Consider the following 24941-nt stretch of genomic DNA (forward strand, 5'->3'; position numbering starts at 1 on the left):
GGTCCCATTCTCACTTGGCCCTTAACCGTGTTGGCAATACACCCTATATGATTGGCTATATATATATATATATATATATATATATATATATATATATATATATATATATATATATATATATATATATATATGGTGGTTATTTTACCATTGTTTCAACACTTTATACCCTTTTTATTCAAAAATGCTTCATTTCTAATCATATGCTTGATCTGTGGGAAGGCTGGTTATGAGTAAAGAGAAGTTAAAGAACAAGAATTTATCACAGAGTCATAACTAAGAGCTTGCTTTTCCATCCTGAAGTGTGCTTTGAGCTCTTGGTTACTATACAACGGAACAATGTCACAACAGCTAAAGCTGCAGGATTTAAATCAGCAGGAAAACCAGTGAACCATTTTGTGAAGTCGCCGTTACCATAGCAGCATGTTACCCGAGAGGCTCCCAAAAAGCATGTAATAAGGGAATCCAGGTGTCCCAGATGCTCTGAGACATCTTCTCAAACAAAGCCCTGCTCTCAGCCCTGCTCTCAGCCCATCATTATGATTGTCATCCTTGATCTTTTCAGGCTGTCTACACATTTCTAAGTGTATCTTGCTGTATCATACAGAAGAGATAAGAAGTGACAGGTATTCTTTTTTTTGTGTGTTTACTGTATTTTCCAATGTGTTGTTGTTGAGGTTCCCTAGACAGTCTTTTCAAAGGTGCACTGTAAACTAAACAGTATTTTCTTTTACTACAGTGCATAGTTTGTACTGTATACTGTGCAGTTGTACAGAATAACACAGTACATTAGTGTTACTTGCCAATACAGACCTTTTAAGGAGGTTGCAAAGTGTTGAAATGTAATTTCTGGGTCTCTTTAGGGGGGGATGGAAAAATATTGCTAATTTTCACTTATCACAGCAATGAGCCGGGGACCACTATATTTGTGTTATCTCAAGTGTAGAAGTGTAGTAATGCAAATGTGCTCATTTTGATGCATTTTTTTCAAATATTACAGAATTTTTTATGTAATTTTCTGGTCCTTGGAACCAATTACAGTAAAATCCCTCTTATCCGGCATCAACGGGACCACCGACATGCCGGATACTTGAATATTACCGGATACTTGAATAGAAGTGAAATTATGTCCACAATCACCACCCTACACTCACGCACCTTACCATAACAAAGATCAGCTGATCTTAATCAGCAGCTGATCTGATCAGCTGCTTAAGTGTAAGCACAACACGCTTCCTCTTTTCTACAACTTTAGGCATGATGAAGGCATCAGGCAATAAACAGTGCACATGCGGGACTGAGTCACTGAGTAAACATAGTGCAGTGGGCCGCGGGTGGCACGAAGCAGTGCGCTCTGGTGGCGAGGGGAGAAAGTATGCCTCGCGCAGGAATTTTAATCAATTTTATGAGTACACATTGATTTTTTATTGATTTTAAGGCTCGGGGAAAAATGTGCCGGATACCTGAAGCTACCAGATACTCAAATGTCGGATGAGAGGGATTTTACTGTCATTTTTTCCACAGGTTCTTCAGCCGTCATAACGCACATCTGCCATAACGAATGCTAAACTGAAACAAATCATGTTCACTGTTGCATACCCTACTGTTTATCATTATTTGATAGCTTGACAGATTTTCAATACACATTTTCTTTTATTTCTTGCTACACTCCTTAATAAATCTGTTCCTAAGAACACATAAATGTATAAGAACATAAAGAAAGAAATGAGGCCCACTGGGTTATTTCAAATCATTCACTCACACCTATTCAGTAGCAGTCATTTTCAATCATTCAAGCCTACATTTTCCTTATGGCCCTTTAACTTGCTGAGCCTGAAGATAACCCACAGGTCTCTCAATGGCTGTGTTCCTGCTACTCACCTTCTTGTTGCCTCTAAAGATCTTGGTTCTGAGTGGTCGCTCCTTGCTCACATAGAGAGGGCACCGGTCTATGAGTTGCTGGGCCAGCTGACTGCGCACCATGTAATACTTCAGCAGAATGGTGGCCAAACTAGAGACAGTGACCAGCATTTGGTCAGTAGCATTCTTTAAATCATCACTGTTGACCAAGGAAAAGAAATAATGTCAACTTGGAAATATGACATTCTTAGAAAAAATTATTCCTCTTTATAATCAGTCTTTATGTACAACCAAATTATATATATTTTTAATACAAATTATGTTAATTGATCTCTTCCAGGAATAAAACTTGGTGTCTTCTACCAGATCACTTCCCCTCTTTTGAATTCTTTCTTTCTTTTATATTCTATCCACTGTTAATGCTGGACTGGGGACCTATTCACCCTAGGCTCATAGTTTCTATGAATGCGTGTCAACTAGTACCAAGCTTAGCTCAACTGTAAATCTGATCATGGGGAGCACTCAGAGCTCTGTGGATGATTGGGAAGTCTAGTGTAGGGATTCTTAACTTCCTCATGTTTACATGCTTACACTTGATATATACTGACCTGTATGATAATCTCTAAATAAAAAGCAAGCTTTCCAAATAATGGAAGAATTAAATATTTAGCCGAGACTACTTTTCCATCAAGTATAAAAAAAAAACAAATGCTAGTACATAAGATACATTCAAGGCAAACTTAAGGACACACATACAACATGAAAATGCATGATAATACTCACGACACACTCTCCAGACAAGGCACAAGAAGATGCTCCACAATCTGTAATTCTTTGGCTTTGTTATATTTGCTTTCTTCAAGAAGGTGGTCAGCTGGCCCAAATATAGAGCCCAACCCAGCACTGCGCTTGTTGCGAAAGTCCGCCAACTGTTCGTTGAGATCTTCTCGGCACCTCATGCGGGCCTTCCAGAACACCTGCAGGTAACCATAGAGTCAAGGAGTGTGGTTTCAGTTGCAGGTATGAATTGAATGATAGGGATGTGGATGGTATGTCAGTGTGTACATGATGTATTTATCTACTTGTGTTAACCTAGTTGTAATTTACGGGGCCTGAGCTACATTCGTGTGGCCCCATCTCCATATCTACGCATGTCCAGTTTTTCCTTAAGTTGTGCACACTCATTGCCAATACTACATTCTCACTTAGCTTGTTCCACACTTCTATATTTCTCTGTGGAAAACTATATTTGTCTATGTTACTCAAGTATCTTCCTTTTCTTAGTTTTTTGCTGTGTCCTCATGTGCATCTGATATTTCTTATTTCTCTTAGCAGCAGTTTCTCGTTATCTATTTCTTCCACTCTATTCCACAATTTATAAATCAGCATTAAACCTCCCCTTCCTCTTCTTTCTTCCAATATTGGCAGATCCATTTCCTTTAACCTGTCTTAATATATTAATTCTTCCAGTTTTGGAACCATCTTCATTGCCATCCTTTGTATCCTTTCTAGTTTTTTTACATGTTTCTTCTTGTGGAGAGACCACACTGATTCAGCATATTCCAGATTTGATCTAATCATGGTGGTAGTTATCTTTCTCATCACATCTTTATTCATGGAGTGGAATGCTGTTCCAATATTTATCACCATTTTAATATATCTCTGAATATCTTTTGTACATGCTTCTCTGACTGTTGACCATCCTGTATTATCACTCTCAGATCTTTCTCTTCTTGTATTTTTATTATTTCTTCATTCCACATTTTATATGTCCATCTTGGTCTCTTTTCACATTTTTCCCATTTCCATGACATTTTTTCACATTAAATTGCATCTCCCATTTCTTACTTCAGTCCTAAATTTTATTTAAGTCCACTTGTAGAATTTCACAGTCTTTGTTGTTTCTTGTAAGTCTTTGTAACTTTGCATTGTCTGCGACAAGCTCATGTAACTCTTTACTCCATCAAGCATATAGTTTATGCAGATCAGGGAAAGTATTGGTGCCAGCACTGATACTTGTGGTACTCCACTATCTACTTTTCTCCATTTCTCTCATTTCTCTTCCATTTCCATCCATTTCTTTTTTTAATTTTCTACTTAATCTCCTATATTTTCTAGCTTCCATAGTAGCCTGTTGTGGAGACCTTTGTCAAAAGCTTTTTTTAATTTAAATACACACAGTCTACCCATCCATCCCTCTCCTGTGTTATATCAGTCACTCTTGAATAGAAGCATGTGTGTTAGTAATGTAGTAAATTATATATATATATATATATATATATATATATATATATATATATATATATATATATATATATATATATATATATATATATATATATATAAAAGTGAAGTGTGAGTGTAGTGTTATGGTGCAGACCACTGTGAAAGTGAAGCTGAGGTATCATGTGTGTGTGTGTGTGTGTGTTTACCTAGTTGTATTTACCTCATTGTATTGTACAAGGCATGAACCAGAGCTCATTTTGTCCAGTCTTCAGAACCATAATTATCAAGTTTCTCTTTAAACATGTGCACACTGTTTGCTGCAACCACCTCTTCCTTCAAATCATTCTAGATTTCAATAGTTCAATATAGGAAGTTGCATTCCTTAATGTCACTTGGACATCCACTCTTCTTTATTTTCTTCTCATGCCCCCTTGTCTGTCTCTCTTCCTCCTAAATCTGTGGTACCAAGTCATTTATATCTATTCTTAATATACTGTTTAATAATTTGTATATTATTATCAGGTCTCTTCTTTCTCTTCTTTCTCGTAGTGTTGGTAAACCCCTCTTCAAGTCTTTCTTCATAGCTTCAATTCTGGTACCATCTTTGTCACTATCCCTAATCCTCTACATTCTTTCCAGTTTCCGTATACTTTTTTTTAGGTGGAGCCCAAACTACTGCTGCATACTCCAATTTAGGACATATCATGCCTGTTATAATTTTCATCATCATTTCTTTATCTAAATAGTTAAATGGCATCTTAATGTTTGTTAACAAGCTGTACGTTGAGCCAACTATCCCATTTATATGTCTTTCAGGTGATACTGTGTCTTGGATCATTACTTCCACATCTATTCTTCATTACTTTTCATTATTATTTTTTATCCCATTTTGTACTTCCATGAAGGTTTCTTTTTACTTTTTCCTATTTCCAACACACAATATTTTCTGACATTAAATTCTAGTTTCCATCTTTGGCTCCATGCATGTACCTTGTCAATATCCTTTTGTAATGCTTTGCAGTCATTTTCATCCTTTATTATTTTCATTATTTTTGCATCACCAAACAGGTTTATATAATTATTTAGATCCTCTGTCATATCATTTTACATATATTTGAAACATAATAGATGACAACAGACAACACAGATCACTGTGGTATCCCATTTGTCACTTTGTGCCAACTTGAATAAGTATCTCTGATCACTGTTCTCATTTCCCTCCCTTGTAAATAATCATCCATCCATCTCAATGATGGTCCCTCCAGTCCTCCTCCATTCTCTAGCTTTCACATAAGACTTTTGTGGGGAACTTTATCAAATGCTTTTTTGAGATCCAGGTATACTGCATCAACCCATCCATCCCTCTCTTGCACTCCATCTATTACTCTCGTATAGAAGCTCAGCAGATTTGTACAACAGGATCTCCATTTCCTGAATCCAAACTGCTTTTCTGTAATTATCTTTTAATCTTCTAGATAATTATGCCCATCCGTCTCTAAATATTATTTCACAAATCTTGCTTACAATAATTGCCTGTGACACCAGTCTATAATTTAATGGTTCCATTTTATTTTTCCCTTTGTATATTGGCACTGTTAGCTTTTTTCCATTCCCTTGGTACTTTTCCTTCTCTCACCAAGCTGTTAATTATATCCAATATGGGTTCTTCCATTTGTTCTCTGCATTCTTTTAATATCCATTCATTTACTAGATCTGGTCCCATAACTTTTCTAACATCCAGCTCTTCCAGCAGTTTCTTGATTTCTTGTCTCTTTACTTGTATCTCCTGTATTCCCTCATTCTGTGAAACCACTTTCAGTGCCACAAATTCAGTTTCCTTTGTAAACAGATTGAAAACTCTCATTCATTAGTTCACTCATCTCCTCAGTAGTTTAATACATTTTTTCTTCTCTTCTTAATTTGTTTATGTCATCCTTATGTTTCTTTTTCTTGTTTACGTACCTGTAGAAGAATTTGCATTTTTCCTTGCATTTTTTTACTGTCACTTTCAAAATTTCTTTCTTCTTCTCTTCTTATACTATATTCATTCCTTGCCTTTCTGTATTCTTCCCTAGTATTTCTGTTCAGTTTTCTCATCATTTTCTTCCATTTTTCTTCCTTTTTTTATTTTTGCTTCTACACACCTGGCATTATACCATTCGTTATACCATTCATGTTTCCCAATTTTCACTTTATAACTTAGGCACAAACTGTTGGATCCCCTCTCTATACTTGCTCAAAAATATCTCATATTTTTTTTGCACAACTTTACCTTCAAATAGCTCTTTCCAGTTAATTTTTCCATAAAATTTATTAAGCTCTGCAAAGTTTGCCTTTACATAGTTCTGTCCCCATTTATGTATTGCTCTTTCCTATACAACACTGTTTCTTCCTGTGGTACTATATCTATTGTCACATAATCACTTCTTCCCATTGGACTCAAAGTATACTTGGTCTACTTTCTGGGGGTTTTCATAAACACTAAGTTCAACTGTGATGGTTCTTCTTCTCAACATCTTGTAAGCTCATTCACCCACTCTCACTGTATTCATTATCATGGTTTGCGTAAGTTCTTCGCTCAATGACCCAACATTTTCTTTCATCACTTCCATCTCCTCCCAGTTTAATCCTTTAGTGTTGAAGTTGCCTACTAGGAACACTCTTTTACTTTTCCTTATCATTTCCTCTACTATTTTTTTTGTTTCTAGTTGCATACTTTTAAATTTATTAGTCTACCAAGCATTAGTTTTTGGTGGTATGTCACAATGATTTCCTTTTTTCACTTCCTTTGATCTTCATCACAACACTCAAAGTTTCTGCCATTCCATCACCATATTCTACTTCCCCAACAACAATATCCTCTTTTACCAATATCATCACTCCTCCTCCCTTTCCTTTTCTGTCTCTCTTTCATATGGTATATCTTTCCTTTGCAAATCCCAACTTTATTTCCTTTTAGTTTGGATTCTGTTAAACATACCACATCTGGATTATTGTTCTTTAGGTTCTATTTTCGTCGTACTTTCCAATCCTGTAAACCTGTGTGTGTGTGTGTGTGTGTGTGTGTGTGTGTGTGTGTGTGTGTGTGTGTGTGTGTGTGTGTGTGTGTGTGTGTGTGTGTGTGTGTGTGTGTGTGTGTGTGTGTGTATGTGTGAAGGCAAGGTAAGTGACAATGTAACAGAGTAAATGCACAAGTCTTACCAAGGGTGGAAGGTGACATGTGATTATCTGTGTGGCATTTGGTGCTGAGGCTCTCAAATACATATATCTTATCAGGTAAAATGCACTTCATCCAACTTTCACAATACAGTCATAGACTTAAGATAAAAAAATATAATGCATTCTTAAACAATCACATGTATCAATTATATGTATTCTAACAACCTATCCATTTATCCACAAGCCAAACACAGATCTGACAACTTCAGCATCTTGTCAGCAGCAGAGGTGGATGTCTGACCTCTCACACACCCAGCCAGGCAAAGTGGTAGTCAAAGCACCCTACATTTCTGGAGACTTTTGCTCATATTTATAGTTGCATTTCCAGACAAGCTACTTGCTCAGATAATGGGAAAAGGGTAAAAAACAGAGGTACAAGCACTTAATTTTAAACTGGCAACTCTGTTGTTTAACTATTCTGCACAATGCCTCAAATAATAAAAGTAAAAATTAAGCATCAATTTAAGAGACTGGATAAATGCAGAAATAGAGATAGGACCATACAATCCTAGGTCAGTATACTAAAACTAGGTAATTACAGTAAACCCTGAACATAAACAAATTTGAGTGAGAAAAGTTTGTTCTTTATCTCTGAAAAATTCACAGTATGTGAGAGCCATAACAGCAAGGTCTCCCAGCTAACTCAGGTTGTTTTATAAGGCAATTATTATCACATACAGATAATAATATACAGATAATACAGATAATAAATACAGATAATAAGATAGGGGTAAACTAAAGAGGAAATTTCTTCAGTTTTCACCCTTTATCTAGCAGGGTGTGTGAAAGAAACATTTTGGTATCAAAGCACCACTTCCTCCATCCAATCCCCATCCCATCCATTGTGTGATGACAAGTTTTTTCCCACCACCCTCACTCCTACCCTATGAATTGTTAACCTTGAACAGAGAAGAAAGATTGGATAAATGCAAATATGGAAATAGGACCCCAGAGCTCAGGCTCTGAATACAACAACTTGGGATATAAAACAAGACCATATCATCAATATCCTTTGATACCAAAATGTTATCACTTCACCATCATTAAAAATTACTACTATTACATACTTGAGAGATTCCACAGCACTGGCCTGTGAGTGTGTGAGTGTACTGATGCAAGCCTACAAATGAAGAGTTATTGCCTAGTGCTGCCTCTGTGTGCCTGTGGTAACCATTAGGTGCTTTCAATTAAATTAAATGAATGAAGAAACTATCATTTGTGAATACAAGTGCATCCACAGCAGCATCACCATCACTACTCTCCTCTACAATTAAACTGGTGGTAAGCCTCAAGCAACTAATTCTTGATGTATTGCAGTGATATTAAGCCCAATCAGCTCAGCAGGAGATATGTCTAGTACAGTAAAATCCCTCTTATCCGGCATCAACGGGACTGCCGACATGCCGGATACTTGAATAGAAGTGAAATTATGTCCACAATCACCACCCTACACTCATGCATCTTACAAAGATTGCAAAGATCAGCTGATCTTAATCAGCAGCTGATCTGATCAGCTGCTTAAGTGTAAGCACAACACGCTTCCTCTTTTCTACAACTTTAGGCATGATGAAGGCGTCAGGCAATAAACAGTGCACACGCAGGACTGAGTCACTGAGTAAACACAGTGCAGTGGGCCACGGGTGGCGCGAAGCAGTGCGCTCTGGTGGCGAGGGGACAAAGTATGCCTCGCGTGGGAATTTTAATCAATTCTATGAGTACACATTGATTTTTTATTGATTTTAAGGCTCGAGGAAAAATGTGCTGGATACTTGAAGCTGCCGGATACTCGAATGCCGGATGAGAGGGATTTTACTGTAGTACACATTTGATACTTTTAACTCTGTTCATAAACTTTTGTGCCTTTCTGCTACATACAGCAAACTTCCACCTCTAAACCAATCTAATATTCATGAAAAGTGAGACTTGTATGTTAGGCATAAAGAGTTTGTTTATTATATCTGATATCCACTATATCACTCAAGCACACACACTTACACACACATACAATTCTCTTTCTCTCTTACTCTTACAAACTCACACATTCCTAAACACTATCTCTGCCCTTAGGTATGCACAGGCCTCACCAACCATCCTTTCATATGATTAAGATGCAGAAACCTTCCTGGATTTCTCCATTCTCCACATCAGGGACTTGACAGTCCACACAAGAAATAATTCTACCTTCTTTCTGTAGACAGCTGTTAGATCTCACCTTTCGAAGTATTTCTTCCTTGTCAAGTTCATTTTGTAAAGTTTCGTCTATTTCATGGAGAATGTTCTCTTCTACATTACAAAGGCGAAGGGGCTGTTGAAGAAGATTGAGAGGGAGCATATTAGGCACAAATGCATATATACTATAAATAAATAAATAAAATAAATACTATGAAGCCAATGCCTAGCCTGCTCTCCACATTTATAAACCCATCTATATTTTTGTAATCTATTTCAATGACTGTTTCTGGGATCTCTCCAACCTGAGTAACTGCAATAAAAATTTCTTCCTACTCCTGTCTATAAAATTCATCCTTGCACTCTCACTAACACTTATCTTCAAGTACTCTGGACAGAATATCTGAAGGGATTTTTTTTTTTTATGGATAACTAATTGGCTGATAAATAACAAGGCAATTTTTTCTTTTCTTATCAACCAACATGACTCTTCAAATGAAAATAAATACTTGTGTATGTTTTTTGTGCTAAGAGTAACCTACGTGGTTCCAAACAGTTTGTAAGCTCCTTAGTCTCTTCCTCCCTCTTATCCAAAAAATTTTTCACTCCAAGTTTTAATAAATTTTAATTCACATTTAGTTTCTGAATAAAAAATTCCAGCACATCCTAAAATGTTATGGAAAATAAAATGAAGAGCCATTTGCTATGCCTATAGAATTTCATACTCAACATAAATTGTTATGTTTTGGAAATGAAATCAGAAAAATTTGATCAGGCAAATAATTATCCATGAATCTAAGACTTTTAATATTGCTTGACACTATGAAAGAAAACAGCCTTGTTCTATGTGTACTGAGAAAGCTTTATAAATACAAATGGTAGCCCCACAATTATATATAAATCCATCTTTAATGGCAAAAATATATATATAAAAAGTAAAACCAGTTCAGTTACACACTGAAACATCAAGGTAGGAATATACTTACAGCACCAGGAAGAAGGAAACTGGAGGTGATTTCATAGGCCCATCGTTTCATGTCCTTACCAACTCCCTCTTTGTACAGGTGTGTTATGACATAGAAGAACTGAGGAGAGCCATTGCAATGAGTGAGAAACATGTTCTACAAACACATATCACAAAAATTCATTACAATGGATGATGTACACAATTTTTCATCAGAATTTGTATCAATACAAACAAGAGAATCAGGTTCTAATAACCACAATCCACTTCACACCCATACCTCTGAATACACACACAGGCTACCTACCAGGCTAGAGGAGTCACAGTTGGATATAACATAGTTCATGAAGACTGCAAGATAGGCATTATGGTTCCATAACTTGCTAAGGGACTGGAATGGGCCGTGGTCCTCAAGCTGCCAGGGAGAAACAAAGGAAGCTGTAGTATTTCAAAGTGGAGGTATTTGGATATTCATCAAGCCAATGACCACTTAGGAAGGATTGTGTAGGCAAGCATTATCATCTGGATCAGACAGAACCAATGTCCTCAAGGACTTGAGTTCACCAGATGTCAATGACAATCTAGCAAATAATATTTTCAGCAGCTTTTATGTTATAATGGGTTGCTTTTCTAAAAAGAGTCAAATCTAATCATGATGCAAATTTATTCCAACATTCTCAGGCAACTTAAATAGGCAAATTCCCATAACAGTTTGTTACAGAAAAGAACATACTGGTCATCCTACATAACTAAAAATACCAAAAACTGAAATACCAATAAGAAATTTTATACTACATTAAATAATATCTTTAGTTGTCCATTCAAAGCCAGAAAGTTGATCATTTCTCAGCATCTTTCTTAAAGGACATTTCAATAGTATAGAAAAATAGTTTTGTTGATTTCCAAAGTATAACCCCAGCTTCTCTTCCAAGCACCAACACATTCATATGCTTTTTAATAGTATATGCAAAATTTAACATGAAGGATGGTTTGTTTGACTATAAACATATTATTGGTGGACTGTGGAACTGAACATAAGACATTAGAACATGAACATAAGAAAATAAGGAGACTACAAAAGGCCTGCTGTCTACATATACACATGTCTATCCATCTATTAAGTTCTTATTAAGTTTATTCCACTAATCAACAAACCTATTGATAATCCCATTTTGCCTATCTCCTTTTATAAATACAAATTCATTTATCTTATATCCATTTAAATAATTCTAACATGTTCCCAGATTAAAAGAACCTGATTCATATCTATTTCTTGAGTCCTTTAACCCATTCAAATACTTCTGCAATGAATGCAACTTCAGGTGTTTTAAGTCCTTGGATTATCCTATTGGTGGTTCCATCTCTAAAAGGAAAATGGTATTTGGCAACTCTCTCAAACAGTGTCTCAGTTCATACATTCCTTTTAACAAGTAGGTAACTGATATACATCAATGCTTGAGATGACAGAACTTATTGAAACAACATTCGAATACACAGTATTTTTTCTTCTAAATATAAAAATACATGTAACAAATATCATCTGTTTGGTGATACTATAACCATGCAGGGCTGGTGGACAGCCTCAGCCATAAAACAGCTGTCTTCTGTGTGGAAAGTAGTCTGTTACACCAGTATGTAATATAATTACCCAGAAGTCTCACATTAACATATTAAAATGTAATGCATTAAGGGAGGGTGTGTAGACATAATCTTTAACAGAGCCTTATAATTACTGTATTGATAAGACTGTCCACCACCCCTGTATAGTTATGTTACCAGCAAACAGATAATACTTGTTACATTATCTATGTATCTACAAAAAATAAATACAGTGGAACCTCAGTTTTCGAACTTAATTTGTTCCTGAATGTCATTTGAAATCCAAAATGTTAAAAAATCAAAACCATTTTGCCCATAGGAACCAATGTAAAATAGATCAATCCATTCTCAGACACCAGCCTACCATGTCTTAGCAGATAATGACCAACGTTCCCACTGCTAAGATGGCCGCTCCACGACATCTCCAGCTTAGAAATTTTTTATCAAGAAAGGATATATTGAATGAACTTAGTGACACAGAACTCATCAGAAGATATTGTTTAGACCATGCAGGCATTCTCTTTGTCACCAATCAAGTGAGAAAGCCTTACAGAGTGACCATCTTGCTGCTGGGAAAAAGCAGCTGTGCAGTAGTGATGGCACTGTGGGTCATAGAGAGAGCCACAGGATGCTCGGGATTACTCCCAAGCACCAAACCTTGTTTGTTTATATTAAGTTTCTTCAACTTCTTCAGATCACATTTAACTTATCTCAAAGTTTGAACAACTGTCTTACCCTCTGTGTCTCTCCTCCAAATATATATAAATGAAGGAAATATTCATAGAAACTATAAATTAGTAATAAATGGCAGCTTTTGGTACATCTTGTAGTATTTAAAATCAAGTAACTTTGTTCAAAAAACAAATTATGGTACAGCAACCGAAGCAATTATGAACAAAATTTTCTACTCAAAAACTGACTTGTTCAGAAAGGGAGACATTCAGTAAACGAGGTTCCACTATATTGTGTTTATAATGTTGTTTCAATAAGTTGTCTTAAGCATTGTTGTATATCAGTTACTGGCTTCCTAAAAGGAATGCAAGGATTGAGACATTGTTTGAGAGAGTTGCTGAATGCCAATTTCTTTTCTGAGATAGAACCACCTATAATCATCCTACTTTGCACAGACTCTAACCTAACTATGTCCATTCTGTAAGAAGTCCAGATGTGAACACCATAACTATTTGACTGAAGCTTACCTTAGCTAAGTACAGTATATCTTAAAACCACATTTTTACTTCTATTATTAATAAAACCAATAAATCTACTTTTTTGTATCCTACAGATCAGGGAATACTATCACTTCTAAATTTGTTTCTGAAATTGATCAAGTTATGCTTATGCCCTTTAAGGTGAAGTTATTTAACATGTTTTTTACACTTACATGGAGAGTAAAACAATTATTGATGTTGAACTGCATTCCCCATTAATATATATATATATATATATATATATATATATATATATATATATATATATATATATATATATATATATATATATATATATATATATATATATATATATATATATATATATATATATATATATATATTTTTTTTTTTTTTTTTTTTTTTTTAGGAGGGGCACCAGCCAAGGGCAACAAAATTTGAAGGAAAAAACACCCACTCAGGTGCAAGTCCTTAAACAGTCAGAAACAATCATAAAAAAAAAATTGAGCTTAAGTGTCTTGAAACCTCCCTCTTGAAAGAGTTAAAGTCATAGGAAGGAGGAAATACAAAAGCAAGCAAGCTGTTCCAGATTTCACCAGAAACAGGGATAATGATTTAGAATACTGGTTAACTCCTGCATTAGAGAGGTGGTCAGAATAAGGATGAGAGAAAATATAGTCTTGCACAGCACAGCCACAGGAGGCAAGGCATGTAGTTAGCAGGATCAGATGAGCAGTAAATGTGAAAATAGCAGAAGATAGCATTGATAATGAAAGTGACTGAAGACAGTCCATTAGCAGAGAGGAGTTAACAAGACAAAGGGATCTTGATCCCACCATGTCTAAAAGAGCAATATGAGTGGAAACCCCATACATGTGAAACATACTCCATACATAGACAGATAAGGCCCCCATACAGAATTACTAGCATGGGGTATGAGAAAAATTGGCAGAGACGACTCAGAACACCTAACTTGATAGAAGCTATAGATGAGATGTGAAGTTTCCAGTTTAGATTACAAGTAAAGGAAGATCAACAATGTTTGATGTAGAAGACGGGGACAGTTGAGTGCCACTGAAGATGATTGAAGAAGAGGGGACAGTTATCAGGAAAGTTGTTGAGTTGATAGATGGAGGAACTGAGTTTTTGAGGCACTGAATAATAGTAAGTTTGCTCTGTCTCAAACAGAAATTTTTTGAGAAATCTGAAGTCAGACATTCTGTGGCTTCCCTGCAAGAGCTGTTTAATTCCTGAAGGGTTAGATTATATGAAAAGATGTGGAAAAGTTCAGGATGGTTTAATCAGCATATGACTGGATAGGAAAAGAAGTTTAGTTTAGATCATTGATGAATAATAGCAATAGAGAGGGTGACAGGGCAGAACACGGAGGAACATTTTTGTTAATAGATTTAGTAGAACAGTGACCATCTACCACAGCACCAAGAGGACAGTCAGAGAGAAAATTTGGAATAAAGTTACAGAGAGAATAGAACCTGTAAGAGGGTAGTTAGGAAATAAAAGTTTTGTGTCAGACTATCAAAAGCTATTGATATGTTAAGGTGACAACAATACTTTTAGCAGAATCACAAAAAGGTGATGACCAAGACTCAGTAAAGAAAGCCAGATCACCAGTAGAGCGGCCTCAACGGAACCCATACTGGCGATCAGATGTAAGGTTGTGAAGTGATAGATGTTTAAGAATCCTCCTGTTGAGGATAGACTCAAAAACTTTAGATAGGCAGAAAATCAAAGCAAACAGACAGTAATTTAAGGGATAAGAATGGTCACTCTTTTTAGGAAAAGGCTGAATGTAGGCACACTTCCAGTGAGAAGAAAAGGTAGATGTTGAGAGACAGTTGAAAGAGTTTAACTAGAAAAGGTTCAAGCATGGAAGGACAATTTTGCACTGAAACACAGGTGTCTGAGGCAACTGAGAGTAGCCCCTTTTCTGTTCCCTCCTACTTTCTCTATCCTCATTTTCAATCCAAAGTTGGATGTTGCATGTATGTGCACAATGACTTTAACTGCTCGTGCCCACTCTCTTGAATCTTCCAAGTTTTCCACCATCTAGCTACGGCTACAGTCACTCTCAAACTAAATTTACATGTGCTGTATACCTCTCACCTAACTCCTCTGACTATAAGAAATTCTTTGACTACTTAACTTCCAAAGTGGTGCACATTCTGACTCTCCTCCCTTTTGCAGAGACCTTCAATCTTGGAAACCAATGTTTACCACCAGTTTTAGCTTTTCTCTCCTTTCACTAACCATCCTTGCTATCCTCCATGACCTAGAGCAACTGATGTAACACCCTAATCATATTCCTGAACATCATGGAGATACACCCAACATTCTTGACCTTTTCCTAACCTCTAATCCTTCTACTTATGCTGTTACCCTCTCTTCTCCATTGGCTTCTACTTATGCTGTTACCCTCTCTTCTCTGTTAGGCTCCTACAATCACAATCTTGACCTATCGACCCAATCCCTCCTCAGGATCCCCTAAAGCAAAGGTGCCTCTAGTGTTTTACATCTGCTAATCTGGAGGACCTGAGGAAGTCTTAGGTTGATTTTCCTTGGAATGATTACCACTTCCATGTCAGAGACCTTTCTCTGTGTGCTGAGTGCATGACAGAGGTGAGAGTATCTAGCATTCCTCACTCTCAACCTAAACCTTCCAAACCTTGGTTTAACACAGCCTGTGAGCTGGCCCACATAGGGTACTTGAGCCCTCCATCACCTGAATCTCATGTGCTTTATATTTCTGCCTTGAATCATGCCAAGTCTGTTCTCCAACTAGCCAAAAACTGCTTCATTAACTGTGTCAAAATCTTTCAAGATCTAACTCCCCTCATGACTTCTGGCACCTGGCCAAAAACATCTCCACTAACTTTGCTTCTTCATCTTTCTCTCTTGTATTTCAACTGATGGCATCACTGCCATCTCATCTATTTCTAAAGCTGAACTCTTCACTCACCCCTTTGCTAAAAACTCTCCCTTGGATGATTCAAGGCTTGTTCCTCCCTCTCTTCCACCCCCTGACTAGTTTATGCAACTATGAAGATCCTTCACAATGATGCTTTCCATGCCATCACTGGCCTAAACCCTCAGAAAGCTTACAGACCTGATGGGGTCCCTCCTATTGTTCTCCAAAACTACATCTCTATACTTGCACCTTTCCTGGTCAAACTCTTTCAACTCTGTTTATCAACATCTACCTTTTCTTCTTGCTGGACCTTTTCTTCTTGCTGGAAGTTTGCCTACATTCAGCCTGTTCATAAAAAAAGGTGATCATTCTAATCCCTCAAACTACCATCCTATTGCTTTAATTTCCTGCCTATCTAAAGTTTTTTTTAATCTATCCTCAACAGGAAGAACCGGAAACAACCTTCACAATCTTCTATCTGATCACCAGTATGGGTTCCGTCAAGGCTATTCTACGGGTGAACTTGCTTTCCTTACTGAGTCTTGTTCATCCTCTTTTAGAGATTGAGGTGAAACTTTTGCTGTTCCCTTAGGCATGTCAAAAGATTTTGATAGAGTCTGGCACAAAGCTTTGATTTCCAAACTACCCTCATACAGTCTCTATCCTTCACTTGGTAACTTCATCTCATTTCCTTTCTTACTGTTCTATTCCTGCTGTGGTTGGCAGTAACTGTTCTTCTAAATCTATGAACGATGATGTTCCTCAGGATTCTGTCCTGTCACCCACTCTCTTATTATTCATCAATGATTTTCTAAACCAAACTTCTTGCCCTATCTACTCCTGCCCTGATGATACCATCCTGCACTTTTCCACATATTTCCATAGATGTCCAACCCTTCAGGAAGTAAACAGTTCACACAGAGAAGCCACAGAGTGCCTGACTTCTGATCTAAAATTTCTGATTGGGGCAGAGCAAACTTGGTATTGTTCAATGCCTCAAAAACTCAATTCCTCCATCTATCAACTCAAAACAACCTTCCAGACAACTATCTCCCCTTCTTCAGTGACACTCAACTGTCCCCCTCTTATTACACTGAACATCCTTGGTCTGTCCTTTACTTATAATCTAAACTGGAAATTTCACATCTCATCTCTAGCTAAGACAGCTTCTATGAAATTAGCCATTCTGAGTCATCTCTGCCAGTTTTTTTTTCACCACCACCAGCTGCTATGTACAGGGGCCTTATCCATCCATGTATGGAGTATGCTCCACATGTATGGGGTGGGTTTCACTCATACCACTCTTCTAGATAGGGTGGAATCAAAAGCTTTTTGTCATATCAACTCCTCTCCTCTAACTGACTGTCTTTATCCTCTTTCTCATGGCCATAATGTTGCATCTCTTGCTATCTTCTCTGTTATTTTCATGCTAACTGATTTTCTGATCTTGCTAACTGCATGCCTCTCCTCCCATGGCCTCACTGCACGAGACTTTCTTCTTTCTCTCACCTCTATTCTGTCCACCTCTCTAATGCAGTTAACCACTATTCTCAGTCATTCATTTCTCTGGTAAACTCTGAAACTGCCTGCCTGATTCTGTATTTCCTCCCTCCTATGACTTGAACTCTTTCAAGAGGGAGGTTTCAAGACATTTATTCTGCATTATTTGATTACCTATTTGGAATTCTCTGTAGGAACTGCAGGACCTGGCAATAAGTGGGCCTTTTTTTTATATATTTTTTTATTGCCCTTGGCCAGTGGCCTTCTTGCATAGAAAAAAAAAAACAGTAAGAGGGAATTCATCAGGTCCATAAGCCTTCTGAGGGTTAAGGCCAGCAAGGGTATAAAGAACATCACTGCAAAAGATCTTAATGGGTAGCATGTAGTCAGAGGATGGAGGAAAGGGTGGGACAAGACCTGAATCATCCAAGGTAGAGTTCTTAGCAAAGGTTTGGATCAAGAGTACAGTTTAAGAGGTAGATGAGATGGCAGTGGTGCCATCAGGCTGAAATAGAGGATGGAAAGATGAAAAAGCAAAGTTATTAGAGATATTTTTTGCTAGGTGCCAGAAGTAATGCAGGGAGTTAGATCTAGAAAGAATTTGACATTTTCTACTGATGAAGTTTTATGGCCAGTTGGAGGACAGACTTGGCATGATTCCGGCCAGAGATATAAAGTGCATGAGATTCAGGTGATGGAAGGCTCAAATACCTTTTGTAGACCACTTCTATATCACATGTTACTGCCAACAATGGTGATGGTGGTTATGGAAGTAACAATGGAAGAACAAATATGTATGCTAAATAACATGTTCTGTGTTATGAGGGTTAAAGTGAACTAGTATATTAAGTTCTGGTGCTATGAAAGTTAAGTAAATGAGGGGAGTATAATCACCAGCTGTGTTGCCTCACAAGGTCTTGTGAGGCTGGTGGTGAGAGACTAATATGGGTAACATGGGTAACACCAAGGAAACTGAGTTAATTAGAGTAGAGATTAAGGAAATTGAATTCATTAAAGCAGTTAACTGCAGTAGTGAAATTGTATAAGAGGAACTAGCTGAGGAGAGCTTAGCTGTAGAGAGGTAGTGAGGATTGTGTTTACATGGTAAAGTTGATGACATGGTGCATAGGGTAGATAAGATACAGAGGGACCTCTGTAGAGGAATGGGTCACCCAGGGTTGCATATCTGGCCCAGCAGCCTCAGAAGAGGGCAGATTGTGCCCAGTCTTCAGTGAGGTTCATGTTTAGGGGTGAACTATCGCTGACTTAAGGGTAAGATGGGCAGGCGTGAGGCACCAAGGGCCAGCAGGGACGAAGCCCGGAGGGACAAATCCCTTTGTGACTACTCCAGGAAAGATTGGACCACTACAATACAGATGCAGGTGTTGCTTGGTGACAGGCCTCCTTAAGACCCCAAACACGTGAGTTCCACATCTGTGTTATAAGGGGTCGATTCCCCTAATTAGCATAATCTATGATTAGTGATGCATTATGTTGATACAGTACTTAATGGTCAGTAGTGCTACACACGTCTTATGTTTATTATGTATGTCTTCAGGTTTGACCAAATGCAATACACGATTCGTGTCACTGTGTGGGTCTAAAATCCTTTAGCTGCCTTTGGGCAGCTACATCAAGTATAGCACAAGAATAGGCTGAGTTAAACCAAAGTTTAGGGCAAAAGAAAGAATGAGGAATGTTATCATTTTGGCATGTGTCTACCACCTCCTGCTTGCTCACTGCAGCAATCTTTCTACTTCCGTGTTGTCAACAAATTTACCAAGATCCCTACTAATTCTATGAAAAGTAGTAAGGCTAAAAATATCCCTGAAGAACCCCAATACAGGTTACCCATCACTAAACTAGCATCACTGGGACCAGTATAATATTGGATTAGTGATTTTGCCAGATTGCAGAGACATTAGGCAAGAATATACTTATTCCAATAGTTAACCATCTTGTCCTACCTTTAAAATATCCCACAAATCTGTATAAGTTGATTCATAAGTGGGGCTGTAACAATACCACCTTTTCTGCCAGTGCCAATACCGATACTTCATTTCTGGCCAAATTGAGTGTAAAGTGAAAGATATGCAAGGCTAATGAGAAAATAAAAATGTAAAACTACAAAATATGACATTTTGCATGATGTGATAAATCACAAAAATGAGATAGAGATTTTACATTTAAACTGTCATAATACTTAACAGGAGGATTTTAGGATATGTGAGTCATGTGTTTGACAGCTCAAGTTTTAAGTTGTCTCAAGAAAGATGAAGAGGGTATGAATAGCTGTGTTGCAAATTTCACCAAATGTACTTGCCTTGGCTTCATTGTTCTGGACTGCATCTCAACACCATATTTAGTTGAACATAATAAATACATGGAAATAGGTCAAAGGCAATAAATGTGATAATGATATTGGTGCTGGTAAACATTCACTGCTGACCTTAGCCATACAGCTGAGTGTCCCATCCCACCCATATACTCACTGTCTCTGTGTCTGAGAACTCCTCATCTTCCATGCTCAGGATGGGCTGTGAGGGGCTCGGGACCATTGTGCATGGGGGTGACACAACCTGTTGACACAACACAGCAACGGGTGACATCACATGACAGGACACATAAAGCTTTCTTTAATATGTTACACCTTCCCTTCATTCTGTATGACAATGAAGGTTTACTAATTATTTTGTGCAAACACTAAGGATATTCATGGAAACTGAGGTACACAGAAGCCAAATATCTAAGAAGTATATGCTGATACAAGTGCCAAATGTCAGTTACGGTGACACTTAGCACCTGCCAAGTTCATATGATTTTAAAAATCAAAATATCTCATGCACTTTATAAAACTTGTATTCTGCATCTTATTACACTGAAAACTACTGTAAACATTTTGATCAACTACCTTCCTCTGACCCACTGATTTCCTAAAGAAAAAATTCATCTTCATTAATAAGATCACTTTATGGTTAAATAAATATTGTTTCACTTTTTTTTCACACTTGTGATCTTTTGTAAAAGATGGCACAGTAGATCAGGTAGCAATAGACAAGCAGACCATACCTCAATCAAATCACCACTAGTTAACTAACAAAATTTACATTACATAACAAAATTTACATTATTGCTGGAAACAGATCAGGAGCCACATCTTCCTGACAGCTTTCTTCCAACACTCCACTCAACATGAACTACACTAGCTTGCCCTTTACCATGAACTGATCCCAACTAAAATCCTCTAATATAACATACCATCTAAAACACTTATGGAACCTGAATAAATTTCTAGCATATGCATCAAATATGAAAGAATCATCTCATAACATACATCCATACACAAAACAAGCAAGATTAGAGACAGATTGGTTAAAGAGAAGTATCTGTACATCAAGCAGGACTCTGCACCAGGACAACCAAGACCATGAATAAAATGTTTATAAAAAAGCAAGCAAGGGAAATTTTAACCTGAGTATGTCAGATTATGTTATGGCCACAGATATGAGACAAATTACTTACCGTCACAGAGCACGTTTTTCTACCAGCCACAAATACTAACTTAAACCCACAGCAGAAAGTACTGAGCTTCAAACATAGATTAAGTTTTCACAGTAAAATTCTCATAGTGAAAGCTGATATACAAAAATACATTTGCATTTTTCCATTCTTCTTGTACTATAGCATTTTTTATTTCACATGTATGACCATTTGCACATGTTTCAGCATGCTGCTGATTAGGCTCTGGGAATCACAAGGTTCACTTCCATGGTCCACTTAGTTTTGATTAGCTGTTATACTGAGGAAGTCCAGACATTTGTTTATTTGTTTAATTCCTAACCAGCTGTTTTTTTACAGGATTTAAATAAGGTTCCTTGTTAAACCATCCTAGGACATCAAATATTGCTCTGGGTAAGCAACTGGATAAGAAACAACTGTGAGAATCAAAACAACACACTGGCATCAATAAACAATTTTCCCTCACTTGAATGCATGTACAAAATGCAAAGACCTATGATGAATCATTTGCCTCCATTCATATAGGCCTTAGGATGAGCAATTCCACAAAGGTTTTCCCACTTGTCTTCCAAAGAAATGAGCTCAGTACTTCCCTCAGTGGTTGTACTTACTTCATTTAATTACAGTTGAAACTTCCTGATGCATTTTGCATGGCTACTAAAATTACTATAGCAACTAAGTGGAAACCTCCCTTCATTCCTACCATAATACTATAAGGATACCCAACACAATAGTACATTACCTTCACCTTTGTGACTAAAACTAAATTTGCAGTATTGATAAGGTCGATGTCACATCATACACTGCCATTTTGTACAAAGGCAGGTCTTCAGTATACAAATAAATTACAAATCATGTAACTTTACATGCATGTGAAAAGATGCATTTTGGGTGATCAAAGATTCAGAGAAAGCCTTTGACAAGATTGATATGAAAGGATCACAGGCCATTCTGAGATTGTATGAGCTTGGTAGACTATTAAAAAAATAAAAACTTTCATGTGAATAATGTAATACAGCATGTATTAAAAGTGGACACAGTAACTTGGTCCAAAAATTAAGGAAATGAGTCATTTGAATAAGCAAAAGTTTGGTATACAAATCAGCCGCAGAACATAGATAATGCATATGTGATATATACACAATAAACATAATTTTAAACTTTCATATGTATTAACCCTTAAAGGAACAGAGGCAGTTATAGCCATTTTACCAGGTGAGGACTGGAGGCAGTTACAATCGCCATGTGATTTTTATGCTAAACTTAGCTAATTTTGTCAATTTTTGTAGTTGTCTTAGGTAATACTGCCTGTCAACTAGTTTGGCTAATCTCTCAGTCTCTGATGAATCACATTCCCTACCTGCTCCCTACTGCCCTCAGACCTCAATGATGCCACACATATTACCCACTTGCACTCAACCATTTACTACACATCTTAGTAAGAGTGCAACAGGGTAGCAACTCGATAAAATTGTTTAGCATGCGTGAAGAGAGCTCAGGGCACCTGTTTTCATTAGGCAGGCAAGTGACTTGCTTCTTCTAAAAGTCATTCCTCTTCAACTCTCTGACTCTCCATAACCACTGCACATAAAGACATCTGGATGGCATCATTAGAAAGAGGAAGATTTGATGTCGAGTACAAAGTCTATTTCATTCACTCTTCCATTGCAGACTAAGTTTAAGGTGTGGGCAAATACAAGCTATTTTTGATGTTTAGTGCTAGAGGGACAATCCCAGTGGGACGAAAATCACTACCACCACCAGTTCTTTAGGGGTCAAATCTTATGGAATTTGAGCATTTCTCACTGAAAACCCTAAAGATTTTACATAGACCATAAGTACACTGTATGTATGGCAAAGGTCCTCTTCATTGCTCCTGTTTAAGGAGGCTTTGGGCAAACAAATATTGGAGTCACACAAGCACAAGTGATAAAAAAAAAAAGACAGAGAAATCAGAAAATAAGAAAGTTCTTTTTAATTAAAACTTCATAAAAATCTGTTTCAAAACATAAGTGTCAAAATCAAAGCCTCTTTTTCTTATCTAAATTATGTTACTCATCATATTCCCAGCCTCAGACATCCACACACTGTTTCCTGTATGAAAACAAAAACTGCACCTTAAAGTAAAATTCTGTGAGGAGGGTGTCATATCTCAATGGCCACCGAATAGTAAAATTCTATGAGGAAGATGTTTTATCCCAATGGTCAGTGAGTTAAACCTCTGAAATACTGTGGCCCAGGAACAGGAGCTCATGCTCAATATATATCTAACTACTGATTTGTTTACATACATTTTTCATATTCACATGGTCAAAATGCTCTGTTTTCTTCTGATTGGTGTTGTTTTATATGATGGAGAATAATAGTACTAAAAAAATAAGCATTACTGATAAACACCTTCTACAATTAATACTCAGAAATAAGTCTATAAAGGATGAAATTCAATAGTTTAAACATTAAAAATTCTTTCCAGTCGCTTTTAGAAGTTTGAACTGTAAGGCAGTTTTAATTATAAGGTCTCAGATTAATGTGCATTTGCTATAATAATGTGAATAAGGCTGTGCCAAGTATGTGAAATGTTCCCTTGGATGTCATATCTTTGTGAATGGTGCCTTAAGTAAGATAATTCAAGAATACTGGTTAGATGTTTGAATCTTGTGAAAGCTGATGGTAGAAAAGCAAGTCTAAACTAGTTGCTATTTACACATAACATCGGTGTATGACTCAGGAAAATGACTGAGAGAGCTGGCTAGGAAGTTTAGAAAAGAAATTTTGAGGGCATTGAGAATGGCTAGGATTATGAGCAAAGTAATGAAATGCACAAGAGTGGTAAATGGTAAGAAAATCAAGGTAATTTCAAATGGTAATTTGTATTCTGACAACAGTTGCAGTAGATAAAGCTGATCCAGAAGTCACACCCTCTGCCTCCACCCTACATTTAAGTGGAGCAGCTGACTGGTGCATTCATAATGTTCTTTCCAATTCCCCATGCTCATTTATATGACTACTGAAAAGTACCACTGGAGATGTGACATATATGGATAAGATAATGTATACTACTCATTTCTACAACTTTCTGAGGGATTAATAATTTGATAATTTTATTATTATTGTTAGGAGTCCACTGTGACAAAAGATTGCCAATGAAGCTAAAAGGGAAAGTTTATAGAACAAAGGTGAGACCAGCTTTGGTATATCATCTCAAGACTGTGCCAATGAAAAAGAGAAATGAAAAGAAAATGGAAATGGCAGAGATGTGAATGATGAGGTGGATGAGTGGAGTGACAAGGAAGGATAGAATTAAGAATGAAGTCATAAGAGGTACAGTTAAGTTAACAAGTGTGAGTAAGAAGGTGCAGGAGGCACAGTTGAGATGGTTTGGTCATGCTTTGAGAGAGGAAGGGAGTTGTGAAAGGCAAATAATGGACATGGAAGTGGGCAGGAGGAAGAGAGGAAGACCCAGGATGAGATGGAAGGACTGCATTGTGGCAGACGGGCTGGGAGAAGAACTTGGACATTGAAGTGACGGAGGACAGCATTAGATGGAAGAGACTCTTCAAAAACAGCAACCCCATATAGAAACAGGACAATAATGCTGCAGGAGAAGATTGTTTTCTGCTGATATTTTTTTAAAAATCAGCTTAGAATAAGGCTTACTGATAAAATGATTAGAAATATCTCAAAGATAAAAATTTGAGATTTGATAAGAACAATATGAGTGTTCAATCAGCTGTCCCACCAAAAAGGGAGAAAGAGGCTAGAGACTTACCTTTTAGATCAGCTTGGTTTG

General features: G+C 37.0%; 1 protein-coding gene across 5 annotated transcripts in view; it reads right to left on the minus strand.

The window, feature by feature from the left end:
• Positions 1-24941, minus strand: part of LOC135116181 (rho guanine nucleotide exchange factor 11-like) — a 112614-nt gene that overhangs the window by 30982 nt on the left and 56691 nt on the right. For all 5 annotated transcript variants that reach the window (XM_064033482.1, XM_064033481.1, XM_064033478.1 and 2 more), the window contains 6 exons: positions 20125-20211; positions 10743-10850; positions 10458-10556; positions 9515-9607; positions 2641-2834; positions 1879-2056 (listed from right to left, as the gene is read on the minus strand). In XM_064033482.1, the coding sequence (XP_063889552.1) occupies positions 1879-2056; positions 2641-2834; positions 9515-9607; positions 10458-10556; positions 10743-10850; positions 20125-20211 (759 nt within the window). The remainder of the gene's footprint in view (positions 1-1878; positions 2057-2640; positions 2835-9514; positions 9608-10457; positions 10557-10742; positions 10851-20124; positions 20212-24941) is intronic.

This window comes from Scylla paramamosain, chromosome 30, assembly GCF_035594125.1.
Source record: "Scylla paramamosain isolate STU-SP2022 chromosome 30, ASM3559412v1, whole genome shotgun sequence".
NCBI classification, from domain to species: domain Eukaryota; kingdom Metazoa; phylum Arthropoda; class Malacostraca; order Decapoda; family Portunidae; genus Scylla; species Scylla paramamosain.